This window comes from Ammospiza caudacuta, chromosome Z (genome assembly GCF_027887145.1).
Source record: "Ammospiza caudacuta isolate bAmmCau1 chromosome Z, bAmmCau1.pri, whole genome shotgun sequence".
NCBI classification, from domain to species: Eukaryota; Metazoa; Chordata; class Aves; order Passeriformes; family Passerellidae; genus Ammospiza; species Ammospiza caudacuta.
The window spans coordinates 83,181,324-83,196,502 of record NC_080632.1 but is presented as its reverse complement, the minus strand read 5'-3'; the positions used below and the strand labels follow the sequence as shown (position 1 = coordinate 83,196,502).

Sequence of the window (15,179 nt, the reverse complement as noted above, 5' to 3'; positions counted from 1 at the left end):
AGACATAACCTAAGGTGGAATGGTTGCGACCCGTGGGGGTGGAGCCTTTGGGGGGAGAGATGGAGCTGAAAGGAAGGGGTTGGGAAATGCAGGGAGAGAAAGGTTCTGAGAAGGAGAAGCCCAAGGGAAGGGCCAAGCCATGTGGCGACCACCATCTTGTGCTCCTTGGGAACCATTTCAGGGAATGGGGGGACAAACTGCTTTGGAAGTTATTTTGGGAGTTATTAACTGGGAATGAGAGAGTGGGTAGAGGGATTAGGGAAGAATCCCTGACAGTGTGGCCATCACCGTCAGGGCAAAGGTACTGAGGGGACTGGGGGAAGCCAGGGAGACAGTAGCAGCCCTGCGTCTGCTGTGGAGGGGCTGATCTCCCCAATCCACCCAGTGTAGGAGAAAAGAATTTAGCGTTGGGGGATCGGGAAAGAGGGGTCTGGGTGTAACTGGGGAAACCAATGTGACTATTTCTCCACCCTCCCTCATGCTTGGGTCAGCTAAATATGGATAACTTTAACCGAAGCTTTCTAATTTAACTTAAATCCTTCCTTAAATAAGTGAACTAAAATCCCAAATGTGCCCCTACCCAAACAGAAATCTACAAGTAAATAAGGGATTTCTTGAAGAAAATGGAGAAACTGCCACTTGATAAATTTCTCTAACATCCCCTTAAAAACTTTAATTTTTCCCTCCCCACCAAGGGTACCCACAACTGGGAAAAGAATCGCCCTCTGCTGTACCGACAGATCAGTACTCAGCCTGCCAGAAACAGCAACAATCCACCCTCCGCTGCAGTAAAGCAAAAAACAAAGATAAAAAAGGGCCTCAAGAGAGCTGACGGCAGCAAGCTGCTCGCACTCTGCACAGTGCATTCCCTCCCCTGGGAGCGCGGCTGCCTATGGGGGATTCCCCTTGCTGGGTCTGTCCCAAAGCCCCCAGGGGAACTCACCTGACCATCAGCCTCAGGAACAAAAACCTGCAGGAAAGGTCCCCTACCCAGGAAGCGATCCTCAAGGGTGCAAGAGGGTTGCCGCTTCCCCCCTTGGAGTACTACCAACCAAAAAGTGGAGTAATCTTCCAGGTGCACTAATGCACCAGGGCTTCATACTTCCGACTAGGGTCATCCAGCGCCGGTTCCAGCCTCTTCGAGGGGTCTCAGACCGAAGAGGCCTCTCATTGGTGCCTCAGCTGACACAGTCCACTGCAGTTCCTGAAGCCGGAGTCTTTGCTGCCCCACGTTGGGTGCCGAATGCCACAGTGCTGGGTTTGTTCTGCCCGACCAGCTCCTGGCACCAACAGCACAGGTGCGCTGCCCCCAGAAATCTGTCCAGTCTGGGAGCAGCTGCAGGGTACGGCGGCTCTATGGCACAGGTGGACTGCAGACTGCGCCAAGGGTAGGGACAAGGATCAGGGAGAGGCCTTCTGTGTGGTTTCCAAAGAAGTTTATTCCCAGAGGTTCAGTGACAGAAAGGGCAAACTCTAGCGCATACATCAGCTTATAAGGGGGAGGAGGTCCCAGGAGAGGATACAATCTTTGACCAATTGGGAGAAACTGGGGGTGGAACACAAGGTGGGGAACACAATGTTTAAACCAATAGGGGACTGCAGGGGAAGAGAATAAACAAACCAGTGGAGTTTCGAAGGATACAAAATTGATAGGGAAGTTTCTAGAGAAAGGGGCAGGCTTGGGGAGGGCTTGACATCCAATAGGAGGAGGAACAGGCAACAGAGGGGCAGATCTTTGAGGAGATGGACAGCTAGGGCAAAACAACAACACAGAGGGGAAAGGAACAATCCATAATAAAATATGCTATAACAGTACAAAATAGGAAAGATTATAAAACTGACTGCTAGAAATGCATTACGATCAAAAAACACACTGCCACAACATGTATTTTGGCTTCATACAAATATCTCCATCAAGTGCCCAGCATGATTCATAGAAATCTATTCAGCATTGTCAGAGGAATTTAGTAATTTCAGAATCAGCCCATACTAAAGCAGGCATATGGGCATGATCCAGTTTGGCTAAAATTAAGCACACAGTGCCATTTGAAATGGCCTGAGGTGGCCAAGACTGCCATGGCAGGGTGACAAAGACAACATGGAAAACACTGGTATATCCATACTCCCCATAGAGCAATACCTAGAGTCCAGAAAGGATAGTGCTTAAATGCAGGACCTATCTTGAACAAATCTCCTTTAGAAATCCTAATCCATGGTCCAAATAAAAAGCTAAGGATGGTGATCCTTGCCTGCTAGTCCAGCAAGGCAAATGGGAAGAAGAGATTTTTGGGCAGCTATCCAAGTGTAGTGAAGAATTAAACAGGATCCTGTAGATACTGAAATATACAGGATCACAACATGCATGCAGCTGGTAGCTTTAATCTAGTATAATTAAAATAGGGGTAATTGCCCCAAATCTTTCTCAGTATGGTAGCAACTGCAATAGCCCCAGATTCCTCCTTTATGTTCCTGCATTGCAGTATTTTGTGCAACTGAATTCAAGCATTCAGTGACTGCATCTTCAGACAGAGCCTAAATTGAAGACTGACACGGCAGTCACAAAACTCAGGTAACCTGACCCCCACAGCTGTGCCAGCCTTTGCCCCAGTACCAACCCCAGCACTGAAAAATGGTAATGGATACAAGAGAACTCAGTATGAGCAACAAAACCAACAACCTTTATGACTGAGCAGAAGGCTCAGCACTAAAACTCTTGAGAAACATTAGTAGGTGCATGACCAGGGACATAAACATGGACAACCAAATAATGAAATAGTGGAAAAGCATATGGTAAGCAAACCTTTTGTATACACACATAATAGAGATGTAAGACTGAGCTGTAGGCATCCTGATTTATGCTGATTTCCAAGTTTTAAATGAGTTGTTCTTGCTCATTTATACGTCTGAAACTGTAAACAAGAAAATAATCCATGGGACTCGTAATTCTCAGTTGTTCTTGTACAGCCCCATTTGCATTCCATGTGCTGATAAATGAGAAAAAAAATCGTACAGCTATTAGCTATCCTTCTGGCTGTATCTCTTCACTGAATGAAATAATTTATCTGTTACAACATATTAAATCAGGATTAGGTACACACTGAGCTGGACAACACGGATGCAGGAAACATGGACACTGATAAAAATGTGTGCCTGACACAATGTGTCTTGAGGCTATTGCTTGCTTAAGCTTTAAAACTGCTGTATTTCAGTCAGTTTTACCTGTGTATGTACAGAACTGTAGGATCAATTATGAATGAAAGCACAGAAACATTAATTTTCCATATTTTTACTAGACAGAAGGGTGGAGGGAACTGCCAGAACACTGTTTGACAGGAAGAGGGGCTCCAGCAAATACATTTCTTCAGGCACCTTTGAGCTTTAAGGTATGGAACAAACAAAAGCCAATGACCCAAGTCTGAACACAAAGTCCAATCAAAACACACAGCTATTTGGCAAGTTCTAATGACACTTCTCAGGTCCACCTCAAATTAAAGCCCCAAGCTGTGGTACTGTTTGTGTGAGACAAGTTAAGAATTGGTTCTGCACCACTGAGTTTACAGAGCTGGGAGGGAAATACAAGTTCAAGAAGCAAAAAACCTTCAAGGCCAATGGACAACATGCCATGATTGTGGCACAGAGCCTCTCAGTTCTCATTTCAAAAGTAGCATTTGTCAAGTTAGAAGCAGAACGGGAGCTGAGACCTGTCATCTCCTCGTTGGGAGTAAGATGTCACAGAGCACCTTGTTACTTGGCATGCTGCAACTTGGAAAAGATAAATGCAATATGGCCCAATATCCTTGAAAATGTACCACTACAGGTTTTAGTAAATTTTGTGGATTAACTGTGCACAACATCTCTAAACTATATAAACACGTTTTTTGTCCCATATTCGGGATTTCTACAAGCACAGGTCTTACAGGTCTCCACAGCCAGGTCTCTGCCATGTACTTTGCTTTTAAGACAATCTCATTCACTGTCACAAGGTTTGCAGCTGTATTTTCCCTTGGAAAAAGAGAACCTGACCAGAGACCTCACCTGAATAATTCCTTTAAAGAAAGAGCTTCTTGCCATGCCAGTGGATATGCTCATCCTTGAAGTTGGTGAATGACTTAAACAACCATCACTGCACCACTGTCTCCCCTTCACTGTCCTGGGGTCAGCAATCTCAGCATCTGAGTCTGTCACTGCAGGATCAGGGATGTTATCTACATAAGAATGGCTCCCAGCAGAGACAGACAAAGAGAGAAAAATTCCAAGTTTAAGCTGAAATGGAAGCTGCCCACTTCAGGGAATAGACACTGCCACTAGGCCAGCTGTGCTTTCATCAGAAATCTCTCACTTGTATGTCAATTAATGAAAATACAGCATTAGAAAAATGTCAGGACAGCTGAATGCACTAAGTAAGTACAACTGACATCATCAGATAAGGGAAAAAAAACCCTCCAAAACTAATCCAGTATTTACTGGAAAAGCAAAAGAGGTTTGTCCCTGCCCTGAGGACACAGGAGAAGATGCTACACCATCAGGAAGATGCACAGCCATCTCTCTATACATGCACCAGATATGGAACTTAGGTTACTCCCAAAGTTCAAAGAGAAGAAGTTTGCAGATGCTTTGTTAAAAGCAGATTCCAACTAATTACTTCCTATCTTCTCAGCTAGAAAACTGTTTGTACATGTCTGTACAAGAAACTAAACTTTAAAAATAAACAAAACAAAAACCCAAAACTTTTTTTTTTTTTTAAATAACAAGTTTTTCAGTCTGTAATCAGTGAGAGATGTTAAATTAGATATGAGAGAGAAAACCCTTTGGTTACAATTACCTTTATATTCTGATGCCCAGTGAAAGAGGACACACCAAAAAAAGGCAAATTATCTTCCCACTTAACAGATGAAGTAGAGACAAAGCAATTTGTCACTTTGGGATGTGTATCTTTATGATTTACCTGTTGCATAATCCAATCAATATCTAAACACAGAGCAAGAGTAAGAAAGTGGAATTATCTGCATGTAACTGTGAGGACAACAAGCTGGACCAAAGTGAATTGCCTGACCATGGAAGAAAGGATTCCAGAGCTACCCACAGTGGTTCAGCCACACCTTCACATCACTTTTACACTGCAGGTTATGAACACTGAGCTTTGTAAATTGCCACCTTCTGAGCCCTCACCACTGAAGAGGACACTCTTCTGTCAAGGGAAGGAATTCCAAATGGTTAAGTTTTGCGCAGCTTCTAATTGCAGAGGTGTTTTATCTGGAATTTAGGTTCCTCCCCAGGGTATAGCTTAATTCCCTTTGGAAAGGACTGTCTCACACACAGCTGAAGTGATTAATGCCTGTGTGTAGATGAGCTATGGATTCTTCCCCAAGCAGTGTTCTTGCTGTTTCAGGCAGGTGAACCACTTCACTGTTAATACTCAGGAAGCAACAGGGGTTGGGCATTTTATCCTCCAAAATGAAATTTCTTTCACCCTTGAAGGGTCCAATCTAAATGACAGAAGGGCAGGAGGGCATCAATATCACACTTTGAGTAGCCTCACTATTACAAAGAATCATCACATCAGCTGAAGAGGTTACAAAAATCTATTTTAACACAATCTACCTGTAATCTGTTTTCGATGACTGCCTTAAGACTCCTAAAATGTAGGCGCTTCAGATACTTCACAATAACCACAGTATTTCACCATCTGCTGATGATACCAGGTCTTGTGAGTTAAACCTCTCCTGACTACAAACGGCAGGACATTTAGAGTCCCTCTCTTTCTGCTATCCCCACTCTGCAAGGGGGTGTTATAATTCCCATTCGCTGTTCTTTCTTCCCTCTTCCAAAGTCATTATTCCTATAAAGCCTTGCAAAAGCTTTTGTTTTAAATTGCACAAGAACAACAATACCAGGTAACTGTCTGTAAGAACAGGGATGTTTCTTGCCAAAAGTAGAGGTCTTTTGTATTAAAAGCACAGAGCACATTCACATCTTTCTCATTCTTCTACCCTGCCTTCCCCAAAAATCCTACTTTGGAAATTATTGCTTCTTTACCCACAAAAGAAAAGCCAACTGTGGCACTTTCTGCTCCTGATGCACTGGCAGATGAAAACAACTAAGGACAGTCTACAGTAGGGAAGGAAAAATGAAATTATTTTATTTGCTTCTCCCACCCTCAATCCCAAAGAATCCCGATAGATTCTGTAAGAGAAAAGATCAGTATGAGACCAAGATGAATGCTGAAAGGCAAATAAAGCATCCACAAGTGTAATTTTATTGCACCTTTTATCTCAATTTATATAAAATACCACTGCTGGTCAAAATAAGTCCATGGCAAAATTACTGACTGTTTTATTTCTTTTGCTCTGTAATGCTTCCCTGGAGGGACTCAAGAGGGTGACTTTTGACAAGTTACTCTGTGGCACACCTGGTACAGCCTGGTTTCCATGCTCCAGTACACAGGATGGAGCTCACTGCCTCACTCCATGCAGAGCTGTGTGTGTGTGTCTACCCCATTTGTGCACTCACACAAATATAAGTGCAGGGTAAAACTCTTGTCTGACATTCACATTGGTACCTTCACCTGACTGGGCTTCTACCTTTGTGAAATACACAAAGGATTTCACCTTTAAGAATTGTACTCCTCAAGACAGAATTTTATGTAGTTATTCAAGGGATTCAGAATTTATTGGAGACAATAGGCACATCATACACTTATGGCATTACACAGTGATATTAAGCCATGAAAGATAATCTGTTATACTCCAGTAAGTCAAAGATTTTAGTAACACACCAAAAAAAATCTTTCATTTAAAACAAAGTAACATAGTTCCCCTCAGCAAACCAGCTTGTTTGGTTTTCTTCTTTTCAACTGTCTGTTTTATTTTAAATAAATTATTCCACATGAGGTGCTAAGAGCCATCAGATTTTACAAAACAGTCAGAACTTTATATAAGACTATTAAAAAAATAAACCTATTGATGTTTTTCAATTTTCAACAATACTTGGTATTTAGAAGATGAGGCTTAAAGTATAAATGTACTTGCATCTAGTATGTTGTAGCAGTCTCAGTGCTGTCCTGTTCTTCATTCTATAAGAGTTCCTAAGAGCTAGGGACAGAAGAGGCATATCAGCCTAAAAAATGCCACTAGCTGGATGAGAGACATATACAGTTGGTTTGTCAGTGCTCACTGTTTCACAAAATTCTTTGGAAAATACACTGAAAATATATGCAGAGTCACTCCACATGCATAAACACAGATGAACACACTGGTTCGACTATTTCCCACTGATTCAGGCAAGCTTTTCTGCTTCTGTGCCTGGTATTCTCCATTTAAAAACTGGACAGTGAAGTCTGGCTCTTCCTAAGCCTTTCCTACTGTAATCACATTCCACTTGGGTTCACATGCTAATATTTATAACTTAAGAGTACAGTTTTAATAGGCTGTTGCATAGTCCAGCATAAGAACAGGCTTATTCTAAAACACAAGACATAGTGAACAACCATGCATTTATAAATTTAACAGTTTATAAACATCTCTGCAAAGTAAAAATGTGTTCTAGGATGGAGTTGATGTTGTCTTTTGGGTTTTAATAAGGAGACAACCTTGGCCTGTCTGGTCAACTGTACACACTGGGTCATGCCCATATCCTTCATAACTAGACTTGAGCAGGAAGAACAGGAAGTTTTCTTCAAAAGATATAGATGAAAAATCCTACAATATGTACAGTTGAAAGGGCTGGGGTCAGAGACAAGAATTCAAGTCAAATGAAGTGTGGCTGCTTCATAAAGATCAGAAGTTATCTGAGCCCACAGGATGCACATTAGAAATGTATTAAAAGAATGAAAAAGACCTTTTTTTTTTTGCAGAATTCTCTCTGAACATCTGAGAAGTCCAGGCTCTCAGAATTATACCTGGAAGGTGCCACAAAGCACATGAGAAACAGAGGCAGATGAGGAATATGTAAGTCTGACAGAAAAAAAACCAAACCACAAGAAAATGATCACTACTACTTCTCGAAAGAAGAGTGATTTAAGTTAAGAGGGGCTAAAGAGATGGTGGATCCTCTGTGGCAGTGTGTGTTCCTAGACAACATGAGCACCAAGCAACTAGGGCAATGCAGTTCTTAAGTCATACATACAGGATAAAAAAAGGGACAACAGCGCAAAGCAAAATTGATTCACAAATACCAGTCAGATTCACATTCAAATAGGTCCCTCTTATCCTTATAATTGGGAAGGATTTCTTTGTGACTAAAAATCTTATTTAAAAAAATACAGGACTATTAGAGCACACTTTGAAGAGAGCCACACATTTATGAAGAGCTAATTACATTATTGATCATACAAACCAGATTCATTATGAACTCAACATGTGGCACAAAAGTAATTTCATGAGTGGTGTTATTCCAGCATCAAGTAAACTGAGAAGTGAAAATCCTTGCAAAAAGACAGTAGTTACAAAAATAATCCTCTAGTGTGCCATGTCTCAGCAAGTGAGATTAAAAAGACAAAACAGAACACCTCAAGACTGCAACAACAAAGGTTTTTATTAGAGTGAAGAATATATAATCACTGTACAGAAAACATTTAGAGTTCAAGCGTGAAATACTGAACTGCTCACTGTGTATTCCCATTGCTGAGCCTGTTAGCAATCATTTAATTGGCTGCCTACAGCTGGGGTAACTTATCAGTACTTAAAAACACTTTGTAAGCAGGCAAAAAATGACTGTCCATTCTAAATGATAACATTGCCAAAGGCAGGAAATAAAGGATCCTATGAATTACATTTAAAACTTATTCAGGGAACAGAGTGAGTGGGGAGGGACAGGAGAGGATTAACATAGTTTTGTGAGGGGTTTTTCTGCACCAAGAAACTGTAGCCTCCCTGCTTTAGCTTTGTATCTACTTCTGTTTTTAAATAAGAAAATATATTAACATGTACAAGAATTCACCATTAAATCCAATTCCAGTTATCTTTGGCTTGAGAGGAAGTTGCTGACTTCAACCTTTGAGGCTCCCAAGGATGGTACAAACAATGATATTCCTTTAAAAAAATGGTTGGTTTTAAACCTTTAATGAACAGAGATTCAAAAAGCTTCTCTACCTTCTGAGTTCTCAGTTCTTCACACTATTAAATCTGCAGCTTTTGCCTTCCAAAACTGTTTGGTTAAGTCCACAAGGGCTTGAGAAAAGTCTCTGTTTTGTGAATTTGCTTGTTTCCACCATGAGCAGGCAAAAAGCTTATTTTCTCCAATACTGAAGGAAAAGAAAAGAAAAAAACACAACAGCACAGAGATTACTCAATCTGCTTTACTCTCAAAGAACAAATGCTATGCACAAATTGAACTCTGTGTTTAAAAACATGGTGAAATGTGTAAGGGTAGATGACTTTCACAACCTTTTAAAGGAAAAAGCAGAAGCTAACTCTATATACCCCTTTGACAAATTATTCTATCCAATATATACAGTCCTGCTGGTAGACATTCCCTATCTTATTTTGATATCCAGTAGGAAGAAAAACAGAAGCCCTGTGCTGAGGTGCTGCATTCTCTGATGCAGAAGCACTAGGGTTACTGCCAGGAGATACTCTAAATCCATGGAACTTCTACAGCTGAAACTGAGTTTGCTCCTAAGCAGGTATCAGCCAAGCATTAAGAAACCCCCAAAACTGTACAGTTACAGTTTAGGTGAGACACCCTGTATCCCACAAGCTTTCACTTTTCTAATCACTGCTTACCATTTCAGCCCTGAATACAACTGACTTGATTTGTAAATTTACAAGGGAAATAAAATGTGAAACTAGACACTTCAACTGTAGATTGTTTCCTTCTCTACAGAAATAAATAATGCTGCTAAAATGAAAATGACTCTCCAGGGAGAAATGGCTATCAAGTCTTCATTAGTGTCAACTAAAATTAGTATGCACCTTTTCCTCCTCTTGAGAACTATTGTACAAAACCATTAGCTTATTCTAAATGCTGAATTTATTTACTTTTGAGACAACTTTTTTTTATAACCATTAAGGAGACAAGCAATGCAGGAAAAGGTCTGTAAAATATCTGATAAAATAACAGATTAGAGACACATTAGAAATTAAACTAAAGGCTTCATAACACAGCTGTAAACTGAACACAATTTAGAATATTGTTATAAAAGAAGAATACAAAGCTGATTCCATAACATCCAGATTGCTTTATCCAAGAGCTTTAGTTAATGCAGAGTGACATACAGAACACTGAAAACACCATGGTTACTATAATAACCAGCGTTGTTAAAAAGCTCTTAAGTGCTGCAGTAGATTGCGCAGATTCCTCACAGGCCTATTCTGAAGGCAGTAAAAGAATAAATATCTACTGATAAACAAAAAATGTGTTGAACAGCATTTGAAATTAAATACTGTGTGGCATTAGGCCAAATCTGCTGTTTACACTTGTGACTTGTGTCGAAACACCTGCGTGGCGTTGGGTTTTTTTCCAGAAAACTTATAATACTATGAAGAACAAGGCCACTGACAATTCCATGAAGAATTGCAGATGAAGGAAGGGAAAGCTTCAGTTGGCCATTGAGTAAGATGATCCCTTTACAGCAAATTCACAACCTATTAACTGTTCATTTGTTTAACGATTTGCAGACTCCATGAAGACTACAGCAGCAAATTCTTAAGACTGCCTCGGACAAAAAGATAATGATTTTGACTGATGAAGTAATAAATATTGCTAAGAAGCCTCCCATTTCACCCATAATATAGAGAATTGACATTAATTACACTTACTTTTCATTGGATTCTTTTTAAGTATTAAAAAAAATACATTAATAAACCACAGATTCTTAAGACTTGTAAACTGCTGATTAATCTTTGTCTATTGTTTTTGCATCCTCCTCACACTTGCAATCCAGTATCTTTGCAGGAGAAAGCCTGCAAGCCTAAATTTTTTAGAGTGCGAATAAAGGCAGTAACTAGAACTCCAAAACTAGCGTCACATGGCGTCATGAGATGCCTATAGCACTTGCAAATCAAGACACTTGTTTTTCATTCTAGGCACCAGATGCCTGAAGCAGAAAGGAAAGCTAAAAAGCACACAGGTTGCACACTCTGCAGCAGTGCACAAAGATTGCACAGAGCCTCAGGAAAATACCTCTGTGATGAAATTCAGCATGGGCCAGCTGAAGGGGTAAAAACCACAAAATGAGATAACTGTATCAGGCCTACATTAGCGGCTGTCACATCTGCTTATTTGGTGTCCAAAGTGTAATACACCAGTGGGCTTGCACATTAACCCCCAAAAATATGAATGGAAGATGCAATCAGTGCCTGCTGGAATGTGAATCAGCATTTGGCTTAGCACATCATTCCTGGGAGGCAGAATCACAGAATGGTTTGGTTGGAAGGGATCTTAAAGACCAACTAACCCTAGACCCTATTCCATAGGCAGGGAGACCCTCCACTAGACCAGGTTGCTCAGAGCCCCATCCTACAGAAACCTGGAATAACATTCTTGGGTACTTTTAAATATTCTGAACAAATCTGTTCTGTTATTTTAAAACCAGGGAAGAAAGATCAAGCAAAACAAGCCTGAATGGAAAAGGAAAAGGTCACCTGAATCCAACCTGTAATACACTTTCACAAATGCAGTAACAATTATCTGGGAGAGTGTGGCAGTCACCTCAGGCCAATGAAGTAAAAAGGCATGTCTTAAAAAAAAAGTGACTGTCAGTATGTAATGAAAAGAAAGGTCTACACACATACTGAACAAACTTAAACCTTCAACCTTGAATATTTCTAATAGCTTTTACTTTTTTTATTTGAACCCTAAGGCAGATGCCAGGCATTTTTCACTTTGTCTTATGAAATTTCCATTCTCCATCCAAAGTTCAAAATAATCCATAGTGAATGACAACAAATTTTGCATCATTTCCATATAATTACACTTCCTTCTTTTACATCTCATAAAACATCACCTTAATTAAATATATACATAAATGGAAATTACATTATTTCTTCTCATCCTGCTCTACAGTGCAATTCTTCAAAATAAAAACTAAGTTTGAAGAAAAGAACAGATGCTTTTTAGCAAAATAGATAGCCATAAGAATAGTTCTCCACAGTTCATACCAGAATTTGACTGGCCTTTTGAAGAAAAAATCAATTAAAAATCAGGATAATGACTGGCTTTTCAAAGCAGTTTAATTTTTTCTCCTAATTCCATTTCTTGTCATGGTCTAATACTTAAGGAAAATAGTGTAATGTCTAAATCCACGATAAACACAAACTAAATGTCAGATGGTTTTAAGGAAAAAAAAAAAAAGAATTGGAAATTCAAAGCAGAAATGCTTTTGTAAACACAGTTTTATTTAACACGGGAATCAAGTATTTTATTGTCTTAGTGTGTATTGTAGTAATACAGCACAGAATAAAAGATGTTGGGGTAAACACATCATTCTTCATAGAGGGTATATTGTAAAAACAAAAATAACAGAGCCAATAATCTATTGTCACCCAGATCATCACCAAGAAGGGTCCTGTAAGGTCTTCCTGGACCCTTTCTGTTCCGGTCTGAACAATCCCAGCTCTCTCAGACTGCCTCCCTAACAGAGGTGCTCCAGCCCTCTGATAACATTTGAAGTGCTCTGGACCTTCTCCAGCAGGTCCCTGTGGTTCCTGTGCTGGGAGCCCAGGGCTGGATGCAGTGCTCCAGGTGGGTCTCAGCAGAGCAGAGCAGAGGGGCAGAATCCCCTCCCTGCCCTGCTGCCCACGGGGCTCTGGGTGCAGCCCAGGACACGTTTGGCTCTCTGGGCTGGGAGTGCCATGGCTGGGCCATGTGCAGCCTCTCACCCACAGCACCCCCAAGCCCTTCTGGGCACGGCTGCTCTGGGGCTGCTCATGCCCAGCCTGGATGGGCATCACAAGTTGGTCCCAGACACCAGACCTTGCATGATTGCTATGGTGCTTCAAAATGTTTTATAGGACCTCTACAAGCTTGTTCTCCAGTCCTTACAACTAAAAGTTTCATCTTGTAGTAAAATGAACTAAAATATCTCACAGTGATGAATCTACCACTCACAACCTCTCAGCTACCACAGAGCCCAGCAGCAGAGAAGAAAACACCTCACCTGTGCAAACTTGTGTATCTGCTCCACGACAGCTGCAAAGAGGGCATGGACACTCTCATCAATTAGACTCTGCATGTAATGGACAGCTTCTTCATCAGACAGGTCCAGACGAAACTTGTCCTGCACCTGGAATGGGAGCAGAAATGGCTAAAATTAGTTCAGTGGTTAAAAACATGCATTATTCTATCAATGTATACAGAAGAAGCACACAGTCATTTTGGCAGTTTAGTGAAGAATCTCTCTCTTACTTCTAAGCTACAGATTCTTGGAAATGTACATTGTTATTTAAAACAGCTATTTAAAGTCCTCTAATAAAAAATAGTATTTAAATAAGCTAGAAACAATCACCTAATTCAAACCAGTAATTTCAAAGCTCAAGGTCAAAAAGTCAAGAGAAGCACTTAGAAATACAAGTTTAAGCAGGACTGAAATCCTATGAGAAAAAGAGGTAATATTCAATATTCTGTAGAGAATGAAATGCTGCTTGAGAAAAAGCACAGAACTTCACCTATTAAATACAAAATTGGAAGAGTCTGGATGATCCCAATAATTTTAGAAAGGATGTAGCACTTGTTACTCTAAACCTACTTTCAGGTTAACATTTGTCTTAAAAAAACTCTAAGTAGAGTTAAGTAAAAAATAGGCAGTTAAGAATACAGAGGAAAGTCAGCAAATCAACTGTGCCAAAACTGACCTTTGTATGTAAGTGAGAATTTCTTTAACTGTATCCACAGGCCAAGAACACTTGCTTGGAGACACTGCTACCCCTTACATGTTTTTTTCTTTTGACAATAACATTGTACCAGTAACACATTCTGTTACATTTAGTACTTACGACTTGCATATGAGTTAAAATCTGAATGCTCTGAATGCACAATAATTAAGAATACAGCAATACCTGTATTTTCCAATTTCTGTCTTGGCAATGCCAAGAACATCTGTGAAGAGGCAGTAGATGCCTTTCAGTGACTTCCAACTAATTCAAAGAAAATAGTTCAGAACTGATCCAAATTCCCCTAACATACTGGAGGCCCAGCCCTAACTCCACTGAGCCTGGTTTTATCCTCTTCCTCCTTGAAATCTCTTCTGATGAGCCTAGATCCTACTACTGCCTAAGCAACAACATCGCCATCATTTAAAGTACTAGTTACCTTGCAAAGTAGTGCTGGTAACAGAATTTAAATTGCCCAGCAAATTCACATTAGTTGTGGAAGATTTATTGCTGCCATGTAGTCATATGCTTTATTCTCATAAAGATAAATCTCAAACAATTCAAGCTCTTGTGGAGCTTGAGTATTTCAGCCTCCTGCATAATGAACTAAGTAAAATGGTATCAAACAATCTCTTTTACCCTATCTTTATGCCAAGTCAGAATGTTTCACATCCTAGGTAAGTTGTTTCAATGATTAATTGTCCTGTTTAACAACTGTGACCTATTTGCTATCTGAATTTGTCCAATTTCCATCTCAAACAGCTGAGCTCATTAAAACTTTTTATATTAAAGAGCTGTCAATCAGAAATCTCTAATGTAGGCAAATATCAAATGATTTGTTTCTTAACCTTCTCATGGCTGTGACTGTAAGACGGAGTTAAGTCTTTCCTAAACATTTTCCCTGAATTCATTATTTTTAGCTGGTGACAAAATGTGAGCCAAATTATTTCAAAAATTTTCACAATAAGGTTGAATTTGTGAGGTGATACCACCTTCATGTCCTAATTTGTAGGCTTTCCATGCACCAAGAACACCACATACACTCTTTACGACAGCAAAAATGCTCCAAGATTTCAGTTGAGTGTTAACTGATTTCAGTTTAGCATATAACTCTGTGTTCCTTTCAAAGGTAATACATTCCAAAATAGTGCCCTTCAGCACTGTAATAAAAAGCCTAAGCTAGCCAGCACAGTATGGAAAAATTATAGAATTGTAGAATTATTTAGTTTGGAAAAGAGTTCTATAAACATAAAGTTTCTTCATTCAAAATAACCATTATAACTCTGTTGCTGATATGTTTGAAGTAAGTATAAAGTAGTTTTTTCTCAACTTCCTCTCAAAAAAATGTTTGATCAATATAAAAGAATGGAT

General features: G+C 39.9%; 1 protein-coding gene across 2 annotated transcripts in view; it reads right to left on the bottom strand.

Moving 5' to 3' along the window:
* Window positions 1-8,564: 8,564 nt before the first annotated feature.
* Window positions 8,565-15,179, bottom strand: part of PIK3C3 (phosphatidylinositol 3-kinase catalytic subunit type 3) — a 66,537-nt gene continuing 59,922 nt past the window's right edge. For both annotated transcript variants that reach the window (XM_058823500.1, XM_058823501.1), the window contains 2 exons: window positions 13,097-13,222; window positions 8,565-9,241 (listed from right to left, as the gene is read on the bottom strand). In XM_058823500.1, coding sequence (XP_058679483.1) covers window positions 9,227-9,241; window positions 13,097-13,222 — 141 coding nt within the window. In that variant the 3' untranslated portion in view covers window positions 8,565-9,226. The remainder of the gene's footprint in view (window positions 9,242-13,096; window positions 13,223-15,179) is intronic.